Below are 24,209 nucleotides of genomic sequence, written 5' to 3'. Positions count from 1 at the left end.
AAGCTAGGATTCTTTACAGCATAGACAGGAGGATAAAAATGGCATTAAATAGGCACAGGACTGATTTCACAACAGATAAAATGATCAGAAACTATCCAAAACAACTGTCAAAAATTTAAGCATTTCCTCTGCAAAATTCTGCAGTGATTTTTCTTAAAGAAAAGTCAGCTCTATTTTTCCTGCAGCATGTGGAAAATTAGAACTTTTCAATTCTAAAAAAGTCTAACTTTTTGGCCAAGCTGACCACTTGCCAATAGCAAATTTGAAAAACTCCTAGGCCACTTTGATAGAACAGAAAAACTTGCAGAAACACTTTTTTCCTCTTTTGGTCCTGTGTGTTCTGTAATTTCTCAAGTAAGAGATGTAATTTATATGTAAATTTTTCCTGAATACAACTCTTACCATTTAAAAAAGTAAATATTTTAAGAATAGTATATAATCATTTTTTAAGAATATCTAAGTAGTATTTAAAGAATAACTGTAATTAAAAAGAATAGAATATTAATCGGTTATAACTCTCACAGTACCTGCTAAACTTCCTAGGGAAAAGTCAAGGAATAAATGATAAACTGAAAATATTGAAGCTAAACATACCTGGCTTTAGGTGGAGTAAAGTAAAGTACATAATAAAATTCATTCTACCAATACAAATTTTCAGTTTAATTAAAACCTGAATAATATCCTTTCCAGGCTGGCAACTTCATTTTTGTGTTGTTTAAAATGTAGCGATTCGTTGAGAAAGATGGACTGAGTAAAAACCTAACTAAAGCTGTTAATCCAAACTGTGAGTATATCTTCTGGCTTGATTGCCCTTGCTGTTGAATGAACAGGCATGGTCATGGTATAAAATATTTTTCAAAATTTAATATACTGGGCCAAATTCATATATAGCTTGGCAACGAGCATTTCCAAATACTTGTTGCATGGAAAATAAAATTACACTAGCATCAAAGGAAAAACTTTTCTCAGAGGAAACTTGGATTTTTAAAGCAGTTGAGCTGAACATGAAACTGAAGCCACACTTTGGTACAATTATTTATTACTGCTTAATCAATGACTATGCAGCAACCTCAGCTTCTCTGTTGTGAAGTTCACAAAGACTATCATCCTCAGAATATTACTATGACATAGCTAAGCACTGTAAAACAGTCTGGAGACGCAACGCACTATGAGAATATACATATATAACATGAGTCAGTGGTGGAGATTTTGTGAACAGTAGAAATTTGTACTTTTCCTGATTGGCCCTGAGAGGTTAAACTTCACAAGCCAGTAGAAACATTATATGCGTAGTAATAAAACAAAGCCATTTCACACTACTGGAGAGCTTAGCGATAACAAGCTGAGACTCTTCAACAGATTTCTAAAATGAACACAGCACAATGACGTGTTCACTGGAGCTTTACTTAAAGGATCACAGCTCTAAATCCACGTCACCTTCTCAACTCTATTTTCAATACCACTAGCATCTGAACTTCCGTCTCAGCAGGTATTGTCACTGGCAGCAAACTATGCTCCCTAAGAAATTTCTTTCAATTATATAAAAGTAGAGCCTTAGCACTTTTCCCTTACTGTCAATCTCTCATATTCTAAGCTGCAAAAAAATGAGGCAGCATAAACAGCAGACAAAGTAACAGAATCCTTCTGTTTTCCAATCAGTTCTTGGAAGGTCTTTCAGACTCTACGAGGAGATTCTCAAAGGCTATCTTTCCAAGGACACAGTGCTAGTGAGAGCTATTTCCAACCTGTATTCCTCCAAGGGATTAGGAACTCCAGAAAGATAATAATCTTTGATAATTTACACCCATTTGCATACCATCATAACCACTCTGTCAGCTTTGTCAGATAGGCATCTGTGTTATCTGATATTTTTATGTGGTGACTAGGAGAACGCAATTGTAGTCTAACTAAAGTGCTGCCATACAAAATTATCATGGCAGATGTCCCCAAACACTGGAGATAATACATATCCTTCTTCAAATAGTGTCAGTTTTTTATTTAGACCCGCTGATAATAAACTCATTGATAATAAGTGTCTACATTTTCCTGTAATACCGTAAAGTGCAGTTATTCACAAAGTTAGCGTAAATTGTATTTGACCGGTCTTATGCCTGTGCTAGATACATAGAAGAAAAATATGCTTTGAACATAACCAAAATTAATCTTTAAAGATTTCTTAAATTAATTTTTCCTCACATAGAAGTTCTAGCTACTATTATTACTTATCAGTGTCCCTTAAAGAGGGAATAAGTTACTCAGGAGAAAATATTCATATTAGGATATGTTTTAAAAATGCTGAAATAGTATCTGAAATCATTCATATAAGTGCCCGACTGTTTCCACAGACTACATTTATCATAACATTTATTCACTTCCCATAGAAAAGGAAGTCAATTAGATACATATGATTTTAAACTTTTTGGGAATATGGTTAAGAAGAAAATGGGAGAAATGAAAAAGTAGTCAGGAAACTGATTTATACTGCATTTTTCCAGTCTAACAATATTTACTACTGCAAAGATAGGTGAGTAAAGAGGAGGTGAAAGCTACAAGGTATTATGTTCAAAAGTAATCAAAATTGTAAAAGATCCCTTATTGAACTTCGTATTGCCAAATATAAGGAACATTCTAAGCTTAACACATATTAAACATTATCATCTGATGAATTTTTATACATATAATAAGAGAAACAAAAATAAGCGAGAAAAAAAAAAACAGGAAAAAATCAAGGAATTATAGTAAGCAGCATATTTCCAATGAAGTAATCAACCTTTTATTGCTAGTAGTCTGGATGAAAAATAGAGGCAAGATAGCAAAGCTACCATATTAATGTTTTAGCCAATGAAAATAAAATCAAAATGGTCGCTCACCAATAACTTCTTTGAATTACTTGGCTGATATATAGGTCTAATGGATTGTTATTCTGACAATTACAATTACTCTCTCTTAAGCTGAGATTTTCAAAGCTGCTCGAAAGGCATTTGGATGTCCAGTTTATATTGCAATTTTAATAGAGCTGGATGACTGAAAATGATGGCAGCTTTGAAAAACCTCAGTCTCGCTTTCACATGCTCAGAACTGGTCTATTGAAAATACACTTGCCTGAACTGAAGAACATTGGAAACATGGATAAAACACCACTGACCTTTGATAAGCCCAGTAAACAAACCATCCATCTGACAATATCAAAACTGTATTTATGAAGATAGGTCATAAAGAAATACATTTTATTATGATTGTTCTTTCAAGTCTGCCAGATGGCAGTAAGCTCATAGCAACAGTAATCAGATGGATATGCAACAAATTCAAAGGACAATGCAGCCACAGAGGAGGGCAGGCTAGGAAAAGAACAGCTCGATTCTGCCTGTGGGATACTAGGAATGTAAAATACCAGGCCACGGTGAGCAAAAACTCCATTCTGTGTAAAACATGGTTCAGGAACATTGAAAAGAACATATTGGAAAGATGACAAGAAACCTCAATTCAGACATTAGAGTACCTTCCACTGTTCTGGAAACTGCTTGAAGGAGCTGTTCAGAGAAACAGAAAAGCCATATAAGGATGCTCAAAGGCAAAAGACCACAATTTAGTGAAAAGTCCCAGTGCTCTGCTCACTGTCCTTTGGTTCCTCATGCGTGGCATCCTATTTCTGCAGTGGATTCTAAAACTCAGTCTTTAATAGGCTACATACACATTGTCGAGAGGATTCTGAGCGGAAATAATAAACAGAAAAGAGTAACGTTAAGATAATTATCATACTTCCCAGACTTAGATTTTTTTGGTATTTTTAGTAGGCACAGAGAACTCCAAGTATACTCACTTTTTCTTATTGTGTTGAAATTGACTTTAAAGTCTCACTAAATGAAATCAGACCACGACCAGTAACTTAGCAGAAGAAAGGAAGCTTAAGAAATTTCCCTTTCAAGGTCCTTTTTAGCTAGGCACTACTGATGCTAGAAATGACCGCATTTTAGAGCACAAGCAAAAGAAATAAAAGTTGTTTGATCCGTCCACCATAATCCTGCTTTTCCTGACAAAGCAACTCGGTGTCGTAATAAAAAAGTTTTTATAAGGATAGGGTTTTTTAATAGTTGTTACATATTTTTCTTTTCCTTAGGAGCTTTGTTAGTGTTTTTAATAAGACCTTTTGTCTCAGAAAGAAGCATTTGTCTTGGGGCCTGAATCTAGTTTTCTGGTAACAAAGATAAGTCAAAATTCAGTTAACAAGATCTCTAACTGAGATTTGATCCCGTTTACTAAAGAAGAAATTAAATAAAATCACTCAAGAAATGGGCTCATCAAAGGTTAAGGCTTCAGATCCAGTTCTGCCTGACTGATGTCATGACTCCGGGCAAGTCATTGAGGTTATTTCTAGTTGATACTGCACAGTATTAAACAGAAATTCCCAGTATAAGTCTTACTACTGTTTATACATGTAATGATTCTATCATAGAAAATGCATAAGTGGTCCAAAGAGCTACGTCCAGGTATATTTCTTTAGGGAAATTCCTCTAAAATCCAAATACAGACACCAGGTCTCTTTTCTGACACAGTCTGAAAAAGGAATGAATGTGTGTTCCCAGTGCTGGGGGTATACTCTCTGGATGGCAGAGAAATGAAGGCTTCAGCCTGCTTCAGTCTGCTTAAGAGGGCAACAAATTGATGCTCTTCCCTCTTGCACGAACAATCCAGCAACTCATTCATAAAAATGGGCAGCAGCACCACCGCTATCATCACTGCTTTTCCAGGCATGTTCTGACAGAAAAGACAGAGCCTCTCCTCAATACCCTACGGAGTAATCTCAGTGTCTGACTTCAGGACAGCTGCCAAGCATGCGATCCTAATCCCACACAGGTGCCCAGTGTGCGTCAGCGAGTGGACACCTAAACCTAGCCGAGAAGTAGCATAACACACACCTTCCCCACCCTCCACATGTCTCCTGAAGTATTTCTGTGTGCCCAAATCAGCCTGCACAGAGAAACAGAGCAACTGCATTAGAACCTGAGGTGGCTCGCTGGCGTGATTAATGGTATGATGAATTTAAATGGCTTTCACTAGATTGACTATTTCTTAGCTTAGCAAAGCAGCTAACACACACAAAAAAAAAAAAGTATGTAGTCTTCAAGGCTAATTAGAAGCCCAGGTGAGCTGGAAGAATAAGTACAGAAGAGCAAACTATGGGAAAATGATTTAGCTTAATAAGTTACAGGACATCAATACCTATTCAATATTGCATCAGAAAAGCTTTATGGGATTTTAGTAAATATTTAAATTTTGAACAGAATTTTTATGTGGTGATTGATCTAATGCAGGAAACAAACACAGATATTTCTAAATGACTGTTAAAATCAAGGCAGAAAAAGCAGAGTTAAAGGTAGACATTTGTAAGAATTAACCCACCAAAAAATCAAAAGAATGCAATTTTTTATACATGGCAAAAAAATATATATATACATATATATATATATATACACACACACACTTGGCAAAAATGAAAGTAAAAATGAGAAAGAAACATGATTTGATATATTTGCAAGTTGAGTGAAAAAGCAAAGAAGGACAGGTTTCAGAAGTAGGAAAAACCTGCAGACTACCACCTTGACTTAACTAAAAGGTCTCTCACCAAAGGTATTCTTAAGAAATACTAAGATTGCCCATTTACAATGCATTATTTCCTTCGTCATGTGTCTTGCTACTGTGGGCTTAGTTTTGCTGTAACATCAAAGTTTATACAATTTATGAATAAGGGCATAACTCACTGGCATAACACAAGATCCTCACTTTATGTTGATTATTTCAGAATCTGAGCTGAAGCTTGAATTTGAAAGTAGATTTTCTAAGTACATTCAATATAAACTAAAGACTATGTTACAACCTCTAAATTATTGGGATAAGCAACTTTTTAAGTTTTCTGAAAAAGCAAGTTTGAAGTGCATGTTCTTGATAGAACATACATAAGCTAGAAGTATTTTTTCCATGTAAATAACAAATGGTTCAACTGACTTCTCTCTTAGGTAAGCAAGCCACTGAACAGAAATGCAGCATATTTCTCCATCAGAGAAAAAAATCAGTTCTGCTGGTCAGCAGTACCGGTTACTAGAATAATAAAATAAAGCCCTGTGTGTGCTACAGTTTGACTGTCCCTCATTTCTCTATAGACCTCTCTGTTCCACAGTGAGCTGTTATAATGCCTCTAAATAATGGCCAAAATCAGCCAGATCCTCTTTCAGCAAGAGCCAGCAATGAAAACTCTCCATCTCTATTTGATTCCTGAGTTTAGACTGAATTCTGAAGAGGAGTTCTCTATTTCTGCATTGCTAACAGGGTCCTCCACTTATTACCTAGGTTACCTTTTGTTTTTCTCTTCTCCCTGTCCTCTTTCTCCCAAATTAGCAGTATAGAATTGATAATAATAGCAGAAAGTGGCAGAATGAAGGTCATTACCTTTCCCCCTTCATTGAATGACATAAATATGAAATATTTACCATTTACTCTGCTGATAGCAGACTGCTAAAGATAAATTCACTTGTGACACATGCATCAAGATAAAGTCATATCTGTTTCTAATATATTTCCATTAATATCAGATTCGTCATTCATTCTCCCAAACTTCTGAGCACCATCCATGCAGCGTAGGAGAATATGATTTGATGCAATTCAACTGGATTCCATTTTCAAAACTCACAGTATGTACATTCATAGCTATGATTTCATTCACGCATATTTGCTTAAACTGCTATTTCCTTTCTTATAACATTCTGCTGCAAATGGACATGTAATCCATTGCTTATGCTTACCCATTAGACAGGATATGGTTTAAGACCTTGTCTGTGCTTAATCTATATCTATTAATATTTTCACCTTTAAGTCCAGTTTTCCAATTAAAGCTGTAGAAATTTTCTCTGAAAGTCACCAACTCTGCGATATATCAATACAAGTGTTACCATGTATTTACTCCAGTACACCTCTAGTACCTGACACATCGCTGCTCCAAATATGAATTCAATGCTGAATATGACATCTTTACACTTCGCTGAGACATATTCATTTTTCCCGTACATATATCAAACAAATGCTTCACACTGGCGTGCTTCCTTTGACTCTTTTTTTTCTCATTTAGAGTGTGCACCCTGAAAAGATATCATTTATGTTGACATGTTAGATTCCAGAGCCATATAAAAAGAGGCTAGTCTGAGGGAAAGAGAGCCCTGTGAAATCAAAATTCAGAGTCAATCCTTTCTTTTCTTTCTCTGTCTTCCATATCTTCTCCCCACTCCTCCTTCCCCACATCAGAGTAGCTCTGCTAATATGCCAGAAATCAGCTTGTATTCTCCAAATGGCACTTCTTCAAAGTAATAAGCCTTACTGCCATTCCATTCACCTATGTCAATGCATTGTCTTTTGCCAAAGATGCATTTCCCCAAAGGTGTAATATTTCTTGGGGGCTTCTCTACATCTTTTTCTCCTGTTTTGTGATATTCCCCTTGCACTTTTAACCACAGAAACCTATTAGGAAAAAAGCTAGTAGTCCAATGAAACGCAGGAGCATTTGTTTGGTTAGACATTGTCGTGTTACCAGCAGATTACTGGTTTACTGCAGCCAAGAAGATTCATTAAAGCTGACATAGAAAGGATTACAACGAGTGATTCTGTCCAGAAACGCTCATGTTTATTAGTAGCTACTAGCAGGTAATTCTCACTTCTTATATAGCTTAGTTTATATTACAGAAGTTATATTCCTCATAGCAGCAGTAGAAGGCAATCTAATACCACAAATATCAAACAAGTAATGGCTCAGTCTACCTTTTTTTAATACAAAGACATATTAAGTAAGTAGCACAAGTAGGACCTGAGTAGTTAAAAGAAATGAACAGTGACAAAAATGAGGTATGAAAGAAAACTGCTCTCACATACTCCATTAATGTTTGTCAGCTCTTGAAAAGCAGAGACTCAGTCATCATTAGGAGAGTAAACAGTCCTTATAAGGATGAATTTTATTAACTCTGTTTTACAGCTTTGCTGTTTACAATTATACCCATCTTATTAAGTTAGTCTGAAGAAATACCCTCTTTTTGGTTTTTATTTTTTTGTTCTTAATGTATTGTACAGACCCATAAGGAAACACTATAATTTAAGGACTGTGGTTATGGGAGTGTGTGTGTGTGTGTGTGTGCGTGCGTGTGTGGAGTGGGCAGGGCTGAAACATGTGAGAATTTACCTTCATACTCTACTTTCTTTAGACCTGGCCTGTTCAAAAGCAGCACATCCCAAGGACAGCACATGAACCTGGCAGACACACTGTACAAGTGATAACAGCCCTTAGAAAGGAGTCTGCTGTTCTCCAGGTCCTCTGACAGCATGCCACCAAAGATGACTAGGGCCCTATAGCTGGCCCAGGTAAATCCCAGCTAGCCAGTGCCATTACACAGCCGAAGTGACAACTAAGGTGAAGGCACTGAAAGGGCATATGGAAAAAGTCAAATTTTGTCAATATTTTAAGCTATCCTGCACTTACACCGGGAAGTATATACCGGGCGATGGGGGGAGAGAGAGAGACACCGTAGGTATTCCGTGTACTCTAGGCACCTAATTTAACAGCCTGTATTCTGTATCAAGTTGATAGAGATGTTTGTTATCCAGAGCACGACTTAGAGCACCTAAGATTAGTTTGCATACTAAATATTAACAAAGCGCACTGAATTCCCCCTAGGGACACCTATCTGCCTAAAACCATTTGATAGGCAGCCTAGGCACTAAAGGAACCCACCGATATGAGTTCCTCTCAGATGCTTGTGGGGATAGGAAAGAATGCCAGTGAACAAAGAAAGAGGTACAGAAAATGACATAGATCTCCAATATCAGGCTCTAGAATTAGTACTTTAAGACTATACTACCTGGCTAGTGAAAGAGGTTGTATTACTTCTGCCATTATAGTGAGGCAGTAAAATACACACAACAAGCAAGGAGTTAGAAAAGAAAAGAAGAAACTATACAGTATTTTGCAAATATGAATACTTTTGTCAGAAGAATTTCATAGACACATATCTTCCTTAAGTGATTATTAAATGCCTACAGACTGCATTTTTCCTTTTCAAGACAAACCTCTTCATGGTAGCGCTACTTATAGTATGGGGTATCCAGTAAAAGCCCTGCAGTCTAAAATATTCTACTTCATGAAACTAGCATGTTAATTACACTAAATAAATATTTATTTTCTTATACTGTGGGAACATTAACTAAAATACAGAATTTTCTAACAAATTTTTAATCAAAAATTGAGGTCGTCTAACATTCTTGAAATGCTAATGTGGAGGCAGAACGTGGAATGAAAATCTGAGCAGATCAATATAACAAAAAGAACTGCCAATCAGAAATATTTATGTAAATTTGCAAAACTACTCTTTGGCTCACTAACAGCTCATGTTGAGGCAATTATTGATCAATATCATGTCAAGCATAACATAATCGTAGAGATTTATTTCCTTTGTCCCTCACCTTAACCTAAGACCTGCTGAATTTCAATTGAAGTAAATAAATCTTCTTTATTTTTGACCTTTTTAAAAAATATTCACTAAGCATATTTTATCTTGATCAAATTTGATGTTCTAAAGGGATTCAGGTGTCAGCATTAGCATACTGACCTCATACAACTTGTAATATGGTTATCATGAAAAGCACAATAGTTTTAGTAGGAACTAGCAGTTACCCATCACTCCAGGAAAAGACCACTCCAGCAAAGACCGGAACAATTAGTAACCCAGAATCAACACAGACCATGTCATTTACCAGGACTGGCTCCTCACAAATGCAAGTTGACACTCTGCATACAGAAGTTCCCAGAAGATTATCTATCCCTCTCTGCATTTTCAAAATAAATGGTGTAAAATTCCTGAGCTACAAGGCTCCACTGAAGAAGATCAGAGAAGACCCACTGCCAGTCTTAGGTCACTGCGTGACGCTTTCTTCCCTGTTTCCCTGCTGAATTACACGGGTAAGAAAGAAATGATTTCACAGAGAATAACATCTAACAGTAAAAGAATGTGCATGTGGCAAATCTGTATGTAACGACTCTGTGGCCACCACTGTGTCAGGTTAATAACACTGCAGCATGGCTCAGGCCCCTGCATTGCCCCATTCCCAGCTTACAGGGTACATATTGAATATGCACTCTTCAGTTTCCCCCCCAAACCCAGTTACAGTCTGGACAGCACCAATGCGGGGAAACACCTACGAGATCAGACAAAATCTTATCCTAAATTGCGCAGGTGAACCTTCAGTGCAAAGATTAGCATCAAGTCCTCCTAATGTCTGGAGATGTTAAAATATAAGGTTTGTATTTATCATACCTAAACCTGTGCCAACCTGTTCAAAAGGGAAATATATTCCAGTAATGACAGACATACCTTTCAAATCACCTCAGAGAGAGATATCCTAAAGTATTTTTCTGACACTTGTTGGGACTGCCAATTTTCACTTTTACAGAGACTTAAAATACCTCAGACTATTAAAAATAATTCTTAAAAGAAAAAAAAAAACACACACACACACTGGCTGTGTTTCTATTCTCCAGTTCTGTCTTGATCATCCTACCAATCCAGCTGTGAAGGTAAATGAATGTCCCCTCCCCAAAGCTATTATTACTGAATGTGGTAATACTTGCACGGAATACCAGAGCAGCTAGGTCCTTCAATGTAATCATCCTGCAGAGACCTCACACTTTAACTGGGAACTTTTTACTCTAAATCTGGGTTTTCCAATTCATATAAAAAGATACTAGCAATGGTCAAAAGCCAGCTATTTTAAAATGGTATAATTATAAAATGAGATGTCAAATATTAACTGTTTAATCCTTTCGTCACTGTAGTTCTGTATAACTGTCATGTCTTAAATTAGTAAGCAAACTGTCTAGAATAGATGCTGCAATTTTAAGAATAGTATTTTCACCTTCCAAGAAGAATAAGGTTTTGTCCACGTTCAGAAGTCAAATTAGCCACCTCAAATATTGCAGACAAACTTCTAATTTACTCAGATTTTGAAAATGAAACAAAAAGCAGCAACAAAAGAAACACCTACATGAACATAGAGGTATGGGGTTACATTCTCTAAGCCAATTTGAGCTGTCCACAGTGCAGATCTGAGCTGAGAGAGTCCGGCGCTTAAAGATACTGCATATGCATATCATTACAATAGCTAAAATGCCAACAAGTGATTCTTGTGAATACATTCATGGGTTTGGCATGACCAATAAACCTTGCCATTCATGGCAAATGGTTTCCTCTGGCAGAATTTACATCAGTTCTTAACCTCATTATGATGGCACTATGCCACTTCCATATTCTTTCTTGTTCCAAATCCATCTGGTTCCCAACAGAAGTTACAGCAGCCAAAGCACAATTACAGCAGCTGGGGAGCTTTGGAGGAACCTGCTGCTCACCCCTTTATAATCCAGGTGGAATTAGAAAAAGACTGAGGAGTTACTGTACAGCATTTACAATTTGGAAACATCTCTTGGGCATTAGGATTCCTCATGGCTGCTCTAGGCTGACAGAGACCTCAGTATCTGGCCTTCTAGCGAAGGCACTCGATACAGTCTGACATACTCACATGTATTTTGACAGTGCCTTTCTTTCTCCTTTAGTATAAGGGCCACGATACTAATTGCTGGAAGTTGTAAGCATTGTTACAAGCACTGCAAAAGCACTGCACTTGTTCTGCAAACACCACTCGCCACCCACCTCTGAACAAGCATCTGAATAGTCCTGGATTCATCACTGCTTCCTTCTGGTTTTACACCTGTGTCAATTAACCGAAGCCAAGAGATTTCCACCATCACTCTTTGGTGTAACGTAGAGGAGAGTTACACTCATAACTTCTATTATCACTCATGGTAGTTACGCCCATGTTCTGGGCAGAGAGGAGCAGCTGCCCTCTAATAAGGAGCTAGTCATGACAAAGAGAATACTGACATGGGACCCACATAATTGTCTTTATAAGCATACTGCAAAGCAAGAATGATTGCCAATGGCAGGAATCACAAAAAAACACAACATCTCCCCCTCCCCCATTTTAATTTCAATTTGCAAAGAACAGCACATTTCTGCAGCAAATAGAGTTTACTAAACCAGCTGCCTTTTGTTATTGTCCTTATGCCTATCTGTGATATTATACAGCAGATACCATTTTATCAGTGTCCATAAATAACTTTTATTATGCATCTGAAAAAGCACAGTTTAGCATTATGCAGTACAGTCACCATCTATTCCCGTGGTTGAGGCCAATAACTTTCTTCTCTACTTGCCATTATGCCCCTAAATCTGGGTGATGGCTTTCAGCAAAAAAATAAAAGAAAAAAAAAAAAAAAGCAACTAGACAGCATCCCCCTCTAAGTATTCTGAGAGACTGCCAGGAGCAGAAGCAGATATTACTAGGTATACTGCCGAATGCTGCATCCAGCTCCAGTTTGTTGTGATTTTCCCTCTGCAAGCACCAAATTTACTGCCAGCTCCATAACCAGGAAAGCCAGCCTGACAAAATCCAAGACAGTGCACTCACTCTTCAGGATACATTGAAGCCTGTGTCTTATGTTAACACTACCAGTGCCATCATCTGGCTTGTTACCAGCTGCTGTCACTGCTCCTAATCACTACTTGTGCCAAAGAAAACAAAAGATAATTGGCCTAAAGTTCTTGGCCACTCCTACTTCATGCACTTTAAAAAACAAAACAAAACAAAACAAAACTCGACAGCAAATGAAGAAAATAACATCTATATTTTAAATTTCTGGGTTTTTTAGATCAGCCTCTTGTTCTTTTGCATTCTCTTAACTGCTAATGCTTGCATTTGTTTTACTGTCATTTGCTCTGACAATTTGAATAGTGATGTAACGACAAATGACTGCCTGATATTCAATGTTACTCATAGTACCTTTGTCATTGGTGGCTCAAGTGCACAATGAACAGTATCTTGAGTGTAATGTATTTGTGGCTTTGTGAAGGCAGTAATGATATACAACAGGCTTCTTTTCTCCTATTGTTTCTGTGCTTTATAATAGAACAGCCTGCCATAGAAACTTCCTGTGACCAGGGAATAATGGAAAATGCTGGGCCATTGTCAGCCATGGCAAAAATTTGCAAACTTCACATTTTCTTTAATTATTGGAGAATGGGTTTTCAAAGCTCCACACATTGTTCTAGAGAGATGTCATAGCATCTATCTTACCATCCTCACAAAAGCTTTTTATCTTCAAACGACAGGGATATACTTGTTGAGGGCCAATTAGTAGTCCTTCTATGGAGAAGTTTAAAGGAATTTTTAATTAGTAAATTGACCCACGGTGTGAGTCACCTGGAAAGGAATTACTTTAGTTCCTAAGACAGTTAAGCTTTCTGACACAAATATTAGTCGGTACCTCAGATTCAAGACCCTCTATCTCTTAATACTATCTTGTCCTGTAAACCGATTTCATTCACTACTGTGGGATGACTCAGAAAGAATAAATGTTGCTCAGGGTGAACAGGGGCAGCACTCTGACTCTTATTCTAGGCCTCTAACATCACTTTCATTTATTTGGAAGAAATGTTGCATGTCACTTATGTTTGTTCTGCCTTAAATTCTAAACAGCAGTGTTTTATCCTATCTGCACTAAACTGCCACTGCGGGACAGTTAGTGTTCTTCTCTTGTCTTAATCTGCCACGCAGTACTGCTGTGTTCTTCAGTAACTGCTGTGAAGCTACCATTCAAGGTAAGTAGATGTAACAATAAAATGAAGTGAATAACAGTGTATGCAGAGGAGAGGCTGGAGTTTCACATTCCTAACTGGGCACCAACTCATAGCTCCCTACAGAGTCAATGGAAAGAGGCAGCCACCTCCAGAAGGTGATTCAGAGCCTAAATGTTACACGCTTAAATGAGATAGCGTGAATCTCTCTCCCACCATCTGCAAATGGTCTTGCATTCTTGCCTTCTGAAAGGTAATGTGAGATACAAGGATGACAGACATCATCGTTTTGCCACTTTTCTCAGAAATAATAGAATTAACTTCATATGCTGCCTTCTGTACAAAACTCTACTAATGAGACTCTCTTCATGAGAAAAGAAGGATGAGGAAATCAAACTGCAATCTGTTGTGGTATGAATATGGGATATGATAGACTTTTCCTATTCCCATTGACATAATTGGTAACTTGCTCAACTTTCTTCAGCAGAGGCACAGTCTGAAATCCCAACTCAGTAAAAGCATCGGGGGGAGGGGTGGGGGAAAGATGTTAGAAAGTTGTTACTGCAAATCACATAGAAAAATCTGAGATTCATCTATATCAATAGTGCTTTCACTGATTTTAGCAATCAGTATAATAATCAGTATTTCTGATATACATTGCGTCACTACTTAGGAAGCCGACAAGCAAGTTTGTGTATAAAAGGGAAATCTGAGCCTCAGATGAAAGGCATTTTCAAGGTATCCTGACATATGTAAACATGTAAGTGGGAATCAGCAGAGCCCTAAACTGATAAACATTTCTCATAAGTTATGTATGAATTAAAATCAAGTTTTTTATTAAAAATGCATAAGTATGATCTGCGGTGAATAGATCTATTAGATATGCATGTTTACTTTTTAGTGAACACAGAAATTAGTAATTTTTCCTCTAAATGTCAGTTCTATCAGAGGGTTATAGACTGATAATTCTCAGATGCCATCCAGCTGGTACATATATTTGTGGGGAAAGAGGATTAAATAACAAACTGTGAAATGATTATTTGTTGCAGTGACAAGAAAATGCCATTTCAACCATTGTGTCTATTCTATTTTATAAGTCAGATAGCACTCAGTGGTCCCTCCCTTTCGCTCATCATAATGAAAACAATAAATGAAGATTGATTTGGAGGACAATAAGCTATTTAATGCTTTAAAATTATGGTGTTTTCAGTGTACTGCTTTCCTATCACACATTGTTTACAGAGGTTCCTGTCTTCCTTACCCCTGTAAGAAGTCAACAGAAAATGACCTAAAAAATAAAGTGAGCATAAATTAGTTTCATCAGTTTGATTTCAGCATCAATGAGTGGTTATGGAAGAACGGAAAGCACAGTTTTTAGAGCATTTAAAGGTAAGTATGTACAACAGCTGACATTCCTTTGGTGAAACTAGTTTCTTCAGTTTCCTTCTACAGTCAATGAAGTGACAAAAACCTTTTCAAAACAGCATTTCCTCGATCTGTGTATCGAGATTGTCCCTAATATCAAACGCTTCTCAGTAAAATGACTAGTAAAAGTGTAAGAGGAGAGGAAAAAAAAGTAAGTAATAAGCACTATGGATGGCAACATTATTAAGATGGGTCTGTGATCTCCTCCTCCTCCTCCCTCCCTCCACCCCCAAAAAAGCCTTCTTAAGCTGAAAAATCACTTTACTTAAGAAATAACTCTAAAAGACCTTACCCACTCAGATCTGCTCCCTGGATGACTCCCTCTTCTGACCAAAGAGAAGCCTAGAGAGATTACCCTGAGTTAGTCAGACTGTGAATACCCTCCAATACTATGAAAATATTCACCATTGTTATCCTCAGCTAAATGTCACTTAGACTTCAAAACATAAGCAAATCTTGGAGAAATCCATTGATACATCTTCTCTCATAAAATATCATTAGCTATAGCTACCTCTTTCAGCATCATACACGTTGAATGACCTCTTCAGGTCATGACTGGTGCCATGGAACTAAAAAGGCAGTTTAGAGATCATGTGGATATCCTGGTAATTCAGCAGGTGCTGACATCAGTCTCCAGAGCAGACACTGGCTGAATCCAACCAGCCCCCGAACCCAGGGAGATGTCACAGCCTCAAGTCTTCACCCCAGCTGAAACTAGATGTCTAATTAGACCCATGATCTAATGTATGCTTAAAACACTCATCTGGTACACCATGGCATTGAGAAGACCCAACAGAATTTAGAGTCCTGCCTAGAAAAAGCCTGCCTACATCACCAAGTATTTGTTACAAGGCTTATCCACCACATTCATGTTGCGCTCATTCCTGCACCTCGGCCCAAGACAGTAAAGCCGCTACCAACTCAGAACAGTACATTGCTGCTTTGAGTCATTCAGCAGTGGAGCATATTCCTGCCTGTTGACTACACAGTGCTAGATTCCACTCCACTGAGTACAGAATGACTATAGAGAGCTTTTTGTGTATTTTAAAAATGCTTGCTTAGTGCTTTTTGTAGAGAAACAGATAACGAACAAACAAACAAAAAAAAACTACTGCTCATCATTCAAGTTGCTAGTTCAAATCTCAGTCAATTTGAAATCAATTCTTACTGCCAAAGACTTTCCTCCTGGCTATACTGGATGTCTAACTTAGCTAGATATTCTAGGTCCCTATATTCGGGCAGTTTATACACCTCCTCTACTTCCATTCTATTTAAAACTTTCCATCCTACCCATCATCTGAGTATTTAAACATTGAAGCTTAAGTTTACTCACTGACTTCTATGTGAGTTCAGCTTCAAGAACTACCGGATTAGACTTGTTATTTATCTGTTTTTTTTTTGCTTTTTTTTTTTAAATCCCTGTAACTTAAGACAATATACTTTGCTTTTTTTGAACTGTGTATTCACAATTATCATTATTCGGCCACATTTCTGTGAAAAAAAATATACTGTACCATCCACAGTACCATTAAAATGACATAATGGACTGTTACCTTTCAGAGTATCCATTTTTTGTGTGCATTACTATTTTTAACTTCAAGTTCTCAAGAAATAAACAGCTTTGTTATGAATCTGCGGCATTTTATCTCAGAAACAGACTAGAAAGAGTGTTTACTTTCCTACCAAGGTATCACATAACCTAAAAAGTTTGCTATATATTTCTTTCATGGCAACAAAAGATGTTAGGTCTCTGAATTCATGCTCAAGTCCTTGTTTTATACATTCCCAGAAACACCTCAAAATCAACTCTGTAGTATTATACAATAGCTTTCAAAAACATATGTCTTTTCAAAGTCTGGTATTCATAAGATTGTTTCCTTTTCATAGCTAGTGGGATGGTAATGTTTTTGGATACAATGAAACTTTCACTTTCTTTCCTGACAAAATTGAAACAAAGTAAGAAACAGAATTTTAAAGAAGACACAGATGCAAGTTGTTGCCTACCTTTGAAATTGTGAATATGTCAAAGACTTAAATATAAGTACTATCTGAAACTCAAAAATCAATTCATTCTTTTTTTTGGGGGTGGGGGTGGGGGAGGTGGCTAGATCAACAAGCTAACAGCAATAACAAAATCACTTTCCATTTTACATATGAAGCCTATTTCTTTAATTCTACTTCCGCTAGCAGAAAATTTAGGAACATGTACCTATCACCAAAATTTTCCACTGTAGATATTTCTCCTCTAAAGCAGCTACTGGAAACCATTGGAAATAATGACAATGAAACACAATAAAAAAAAAATGCAAAAATCCAAAAAAAGGGCCCCCAAAATGCAGTAACTGGGAACAGACACAAAAAATTTCATTACCGCTTCCTTATAGAAAAAAGGGAAAAAATAAACATGCTATGCACATTAGTGATGTGGCTTAGTGTGCTGTTTTTAAAGTATCACGGTGATAAGCATGATATGAGAGCCTATATTAAAAAAAAAAAAGTCTTTGTTATGTAGAACTGCAAGGTAGCTAATCCTAGGGCATTTTGTTTGTGAATGCCTTCATTTTGCCATTTTGCTCTCTGAGGGACCTCATCACTAATCCAGTAAACCTCACTCCCTGAAGGTCCAGAGACAATTCAATCTACAAACTGCTGAAACACGAGCTTTGCCCAAGCCATGCTGTTTGTGGTATAAAACTGTGCCAAAACTAGTGAGGTAGATTTGTGATATGGACCATAACCTGCCAGGATCACCATTCCCAAAGCAATTGTCCTTAGTTTTAAACATGAAAAATCTCAACCCACAAAGCCTGACAACACTGTAAAAATTGCAAGCAAAGATTATTCAAAAAGCTCAAATATTCTGTAGATGGCAGATAAAATGAACATTAAAATATTTGCTATTTATATTGTTAAAAAGCAGAACAAAATTTTACAAGACTGATCACTGAAACAGTCTTATTCTCTAAGAAATAAAGCTCTGCTCTCCGTAGTTAAAAGTATGATTGTTTCATAACACATGCAATAACTGAAAGAGAATCTAATGCAAGAGTGAAGAATCGTTTGTGTGCAGTGTAGATTACTGGTACTTCTTACAATATGCCCCAAAGTCACGAAACACATACAGCAGATATTACTTTCCGGTTTGTACGTAATTCATTTCCTGCACAGAACAACTCCAATACTATTTGCAGCAGATCAAGTATGGGCCTTTAGGTGCAACACAGCAACGAAGTATGTGTTTATGGACTTTGGTATCACAGGTAAGTACAGGAACTCAGCGGACACAGTTTCCAAAATAAAAGTATTTGAATTTTCTCTTACATCACATTATTCTTTTGCAGAAATGCAGGAAACTCAAGTGTGTTTCCAGACAAGTTGTTGGGGGTTTGATCACTTTTTCCATTAGCTAAAAGCAAAGATAACAATTAGGGCCTACAATGTCAAAAGCACCTATCAATTCTGCACGCCTTTCTCCTTTTGGTTAGGCATGATGGCATACCTCTGACAGTGGCTTCAGCCAGAACTGTAACTGGAATAGGTCAACGCAGAGACGGAGTCATGCTTATGCTCTAGACCGTGGGGTGTTAAGTGAGGAGAGGAGAGATTGCAGTCTTTGTATATCCATGCAATACAGAAATCGGGGAGGCTGTACCCCTTATAACATGGGCTTCTTCAGTGTTTCAGACAGAATACCCCAGGATCACTAGCTGGGATCCAACATATATGATATTTGTTTATAAATTGTATACATATTTTAATACTTAGCTGCAATATCTGAATTGCATTATAATTTACTTGGGGGAGGGAGAGGAGATAACAACAGGCAAACAGTACAGGAAGAACAATATAAATAAATTCAGACAGAAACTGAGAGAAGACACTGCAAAGGCTGAAATAGCAGTCATTTAATTAGCCTTGGGAGTATGGCAATCTTTGCCTGATGAATAGAAACCATACAGCAATGATTTCTGAAGAATTGAAGTTTCCTTACGAAATCTCGTCCTTTCTCATCATCATAGTTGGGAAGACAGCTTCTAAGTTGACAAGGCACAGTACTTTTTCCTCTGCTTTACCACTGCTCAGACTTCTCCCAAGCAGCACTAGAGGGGACACAAAAGGTTTCTAACTGGCATCCATGGGGCTCTTGAAGACTTTCAGAGAGGACTGAAGCTAACAACAATCACAGCAGCATCACCTTTACTGCTGTTGCTATTAAACAGTCTAAGCAACAGGATATTTCCCTTATTGAGGTGAGCTATTAATAGAAAAGGAAGACACCTAGAAAGAAGGAAATGTAAAGGAAGAAGTATCACAAGATTCCTTTCGATGCAATCAGCATTGCTGACACACAACAAAAAAGAACAAAGAGAGACCCTGTGCCCAGAGTTCTCCTGGAAAGGACAAAAGGCAAGAAAGATTGATATTACTATCTTAAAGAATTGCAAGATATTTTAAAATAATTAACTTTGTAAACAAAAAGTAATGCCTTCTTCCTAATGTTAGCAAAATTAGCTCTTACTTGCGGTTAATTCTTCTCATTGGCTACGAATATAGGAGAAAATGAGCTGTCAAAGGTTGTTTTCCATAGTACAAATGAGAGCACAAATAGGAAGGTATATGTATGTTAATAAGCTGGGGAGCAATGATCAGTATGCCCTTGAGAAAAGAAACATTCCTGAGCTCTCTGATAATCTGATGAAACAGTTATGTTCCCTTAGCTATGAGCATGTAAAATGCAATTATGAAAATAATTTTGCTTGTGCAGGGGCTCTTCTAAGTTGATACAGCTCTACTCTGAATCAGTATTTGAAACAATCATCCTTTTTTTGTCCATTTCTGGACAACTCTATCACTTATCTAGATGATATGCCACAACTTCTCTAATAATCTGAAGTATACTTCAATATTACTTATTGTACTTACCGTACAAAGCACAATTAGATCACCACGCCCAAGCCCTGCAGAGATGGAAAAAAAAATCCCCCAAAATGGTAAAACCTTTCTTTTTACAAACTTATTTTTCTCAGCTAGAAGTATATTTTCTTCTTTATATATGACTTTTTAAAAACTGTAAGGTTTTGGTAATAAGAGATCATGATGTTATAAATTATATATATATATTTATAATTTTAAGTGTGATTATCAGTCTAGAAATGTTTTTCCCCCCATCTCATCAAGCCAGATGACTTCTTCATCCTTTGTTTTTGATTTGCATCTGCATTAACAAGGCTGCTAACAATAGGATAAATCTTGACAGTACTTACTCCTTTAAGTAGCCTTACCTAAAAAGTAGCAGCAACTAATCAAACAAAGGCCTACTTAGAACAGTTAAGTCTGAAAAACTCATGACCTGTTCTTATCTGATGGTATATGGCACATGAAGAAATATGAGAAGCAATTTTTGTAAAGTGAGAAAAAGAGCATTTTTTCCATTCTCTTGGAAGAGAAAAAAAGAGCTTTTTTTTCCTCCAGGTAAATGAGGATTCTTGCTTTGAATCCATCTAAATGTCATTACATAGGCCAAGTGTGATTCAGGCTTTGTGTTATTGCTAGCACAACAAAGAAACTCTTCTTGCTCAAGAAATTTGCCAAGTTTTCCTGCAGTTCATGAACATATGACAATGCTAAAAGTTTGCTTAAGCTACTCTAGAATACAGTATTTACTTTCTAAAAAATATTTATACATTTTACTTATTATAGTTCACATCCACTTTTAAAAAGCTTATAGTACTGCTTAAGACAATTGTACATCAGCTTACTTACTCATCCACCTGCTGATGCATTCTTATGGGTATTTCTGTTAATACTTTTAATCATGAGTTTTGTAAGTATATTTTTTTACCATGAGTTAGTAAATATGTTTTCCTTCACAGACTTTCAAAACAATAATATTTTAATAGTCCTCATAATCTCCTATTTGTTGAATCTATTTTAAAATCAACCTCTTCTCCATAAAAGGTACAGTTTAAACCATTTTTGTTCCCTTTGCAGCAGAAAATGAAAAGTATGCCTGTGAAACTTAAACGGACCTGAAGAACTTCAGTGATTAATTTTATGTTTCCAAATTGCTGGAAAAGGTTACATTCCTACCATTCCACTCAAGATTCACTACTTCTATTCAAGATTCTTTTTTTAGACAGTGTACATGAATAAATCACATCTGAAAAGGCACATCCAGCTACAAAGAATCAGACAACTTACATGGAGAACAGCATTTACAAATAAAATGCTTCCCAGAACACAAAAAGATTAAAGGTTTTTACAACTAATTTAAAGACAACAGGCATTTTGGATTTCTGATCTGCTAAACACATCTTTCTTTTGCTATACACTGTTTTACTGACTTTAGTCAGTGAAATCTGTTTTTTTTTTTTTCCTTCTGTAGTCTTCTCAGTACCTGTCTGCAGGAGAAGAATTGGCGACAATGCTGGTTGCCATTGATACCGACTAACACTTTCTCAGCAAAACTATTCAGTAAGAGGTAGAAGGATGGAGTAACATGAATTATTTCCTTCCTGCTCTAAGGTTAACTGCTTAACAAAGGTGCTTTCAACACCTGTTCTGCCAGCACATACACTCTTGATCTACTGAAAATAAGAAATGGGGCATATTTCATTGACGGGTCGTCAGCTCTATGTCACAGCATAAAAATGTGAAGGAATTCATCATGTATCTGACTTGATGACAATAATCCATGTACATATTACAGGAAAAGACATTTCTTTAGTTTCCTAACTTTAGACACACAGACTTTCAAGTGCCACAATGCATTTGCACAGTCTAAGGGTCTTGCTAAGCAGATCTATTTTTAAGCAGTTTCTTTGTTACTGTATTTCAGTGCTGCACTTTTTAAACTCAGTACTGTTTCACTGGTAGCTGAGCTTACAAGTTCTGCCACATGTCCCCCATATATATATATATATGTATACACACACCTATGTGTGTATAAATATAGAATTGTTTTACTTCTATAACAATGTAATGAGACACCATTAATAAACACTGGCCAATAAGTCTGAAAGAGAAAACAAAAAAAAAAAAATGTGTCTGCATAAAGGCTCAGGCATAACTACTTCACATACACACACCTGTATGGCAGACCTCTCTCAAGCTATTCATCGTCGCCTAAAACAACAACGTGCCTCCTTTAGGTACGGCTACCTAAATGTCATCTTGCCACAGGAAGCCAGGTACCCAAGTTGAGCCAACGCTGGGGGAAACTGCCCGAGTTTATTAACTCCGCGCTACGTCCACCACAGCCTCCCCGGCAAAGCTGCCGCGAAACTACCTGTAACGCAGCTTCCCACCCCGACATTTCGCGCATTTCCCCGCCCGAGCCGAAGGCGCTGCCCCCTCCCCGGCTCCCCCCCGGGGCAGGGGGAGCCGCCCGCCGCCCCCCTACCCCCCCCCCGCTCCGCGGGCCGCCCCCGCCGCCACTCACCAGCTGCGCGCCGCACACCGCCACCAGCGTGCACCGCCCGCTGCAATAGCCCATGGCTCCCGGCACCCCGCGCCGCCGTCCCGCGCCGCGCCCGCTCAGGCGGCCGCACAGCACCGCCCGGCCGCCGCCCGGCTCCCGCCTGCCGCCGCCGGCGCGCCCCGGCCCGGGACCCGCATGGGGGCGCGCCCGCTCCGCCGCCCGCCTGCCTGCCTGCCCGCCCGCCCGCCCTAGCCGCGGCCGCAGCGCCCGCCGCCTCGGCGGCCGCCGGCAGCGGGGCCGGCCGCCCCCGCGGAGGGCGGCAGCGCCGGGCGGAGGGCGGCGGCAGGTGCTTGCAGGAGCAGCCGCGCTCTGCCGCGCAGCCCCAGAGGCATCTGGGCTGCAAAGTTTGCCCCCTCAACTCCGCTTGCAAACCATCCGGGCTCGCAGCCGTCTGCGGAGGGAGGGAGGGAGGGAGGGAGGGGGAGAGGGAAGGAGGGAGGGAAGGAGGGAGGGACGGGGAGGCGAGGCGAGGCGAGGCAGGCGGCGGTGCTGAGCTCAGTTCACGCTCGCAGAGCGGCTTCCCTCCTGCCCACGGCGGAGGCGCTCCCCCACCCTCCTTCCTCCTCCTCTTCCTCCCGGTAGGTCTCAGGCAGCCCCAGCAGCGGAAACCCCCTCTCCCCGGGGCTCGGCGGCGGCTCCCACGGCCCCGCGGATGCCGCGCGGGAGGGCGCGGAGCGGGGCCGGGCGGCCGCACGCCAGGCGCCGGCTGCGGCTCGGGCTCGGCACCGGGCGGGCACCGGCTGCTGCCGCCTTGTCTGCTCCAGCGCAGCCCGGAGAGCGCCTGGGCAGGCAGCGGGGAGGCGGCTCCGCCGTTCCCGCACTCCTTTGTCTCCGCAACACGCTCCTCTGCCCTCGCCCTCCCGGGGCTCCCCCACACCGCGGCACACATGTGCCCGGCCCCGCGGCCCCGCGGCCGGGCACGTAGCGGAGAGCAAGCAGCGCTGCCCCCCGCGCACAGCCCCTGCGCCCGGGGCACGGCTCACGGCGGCCGGGATGCGGCCTCGGCGCTGCCCGCAGGCCCGGCGAGGCCGCCAGGGCTGCGGGGCGGCAGCGCGGCCCCCTCCGCCCGGGGCAGCGGAGCGGGGCGGAGCGGCGCCGGGCTCCCTGCTGCCGCCTGCCGGGCCGCGGCGGGTGGCGCAGGGCAGAGCCGCCGCCGGCCCGCCCGAGCCTGCCTTGCCTCCGCGGGTGCCTCGGCCGCTGCTGCCACTGCTCCGCGGGTGGCGCCGGGGGAGAGCGGCCGGAGACCTCCAGGGCGGCACGCGGGTCCCCACGCCGCCTTCGCCTCGGTTTCCCTCCCAGCCAAAGCAGAGGGCAAAGCTGGGGAGTCAGTCAGGAGACACCGACATGGAAAATTGGGTGGGATCCGGACCAGAGGCCAGGAGCACCAGGGCGAAGGCGGGAAAGGAAGGACAAGAATAGACACATTTGAAAAATATTAATTGGTTTCAGGAATCTGGTGCTGATCGCCCTCACAATGAGGAACGTTTGCATTTAGCGGTATGTTCCAGCCTTTCTCTGATATGGAAAACATCCAGAATACATAAATAAAGTTGGTGGAAAATGATATGTCAAATTTTGGAACATCA

At 39.7% G+C, this 24,209-nt stretch overlaps 1 protein-coding gene across 2 annotated transcripts in view; it reads right to left on the bottom strand.

The window, feature by feature from the left end:
* The window catches only part of NKAIN2 (sodium/potassium transporting ATPase interacting 2), a 551,739-nt gene extending 529,041 nt beyond the window's left edge, over positions 1-22,698 (bottom strand). For both annotated transcript variants that reach the window (XR_011140188.1, XM_068938176.1), the window contains exon 1: positions 22,585-22,698. Coding sequence is in view for 1 of the 2 variants with exons in the window: in XM_068938176.1 (XP_068794277.1) it covers positions 22,585-22,638 (54 nt within the window). In the remaining variant the exon portion in view is untranslated. The remainder of the gene's footprint in view (positions 1-22,584) is intronic.
* Positions 22,699-24,209: the final 1,511 nt, after the last annotated feature.

This window comes from Struthio camelus, chromosome 3, assembly GCF_040807025.1.
Source record: "Struthio camelus isolate bStrCam1 chromosome 3, bStrCam1.hap1, whole genome shotgun sequence".
Taxonomy (NCBI): Eukaryota; Metazoa; Chordata; class Aves; order Struthioniformes; family Struthionidae; genus Struthio; species Struthio camelus.
The sequence above is the reverse complement of the archived record's forward strand: the minus strand, read 5'-3'. Positions and strand labels throughout refer to the sequence as shown.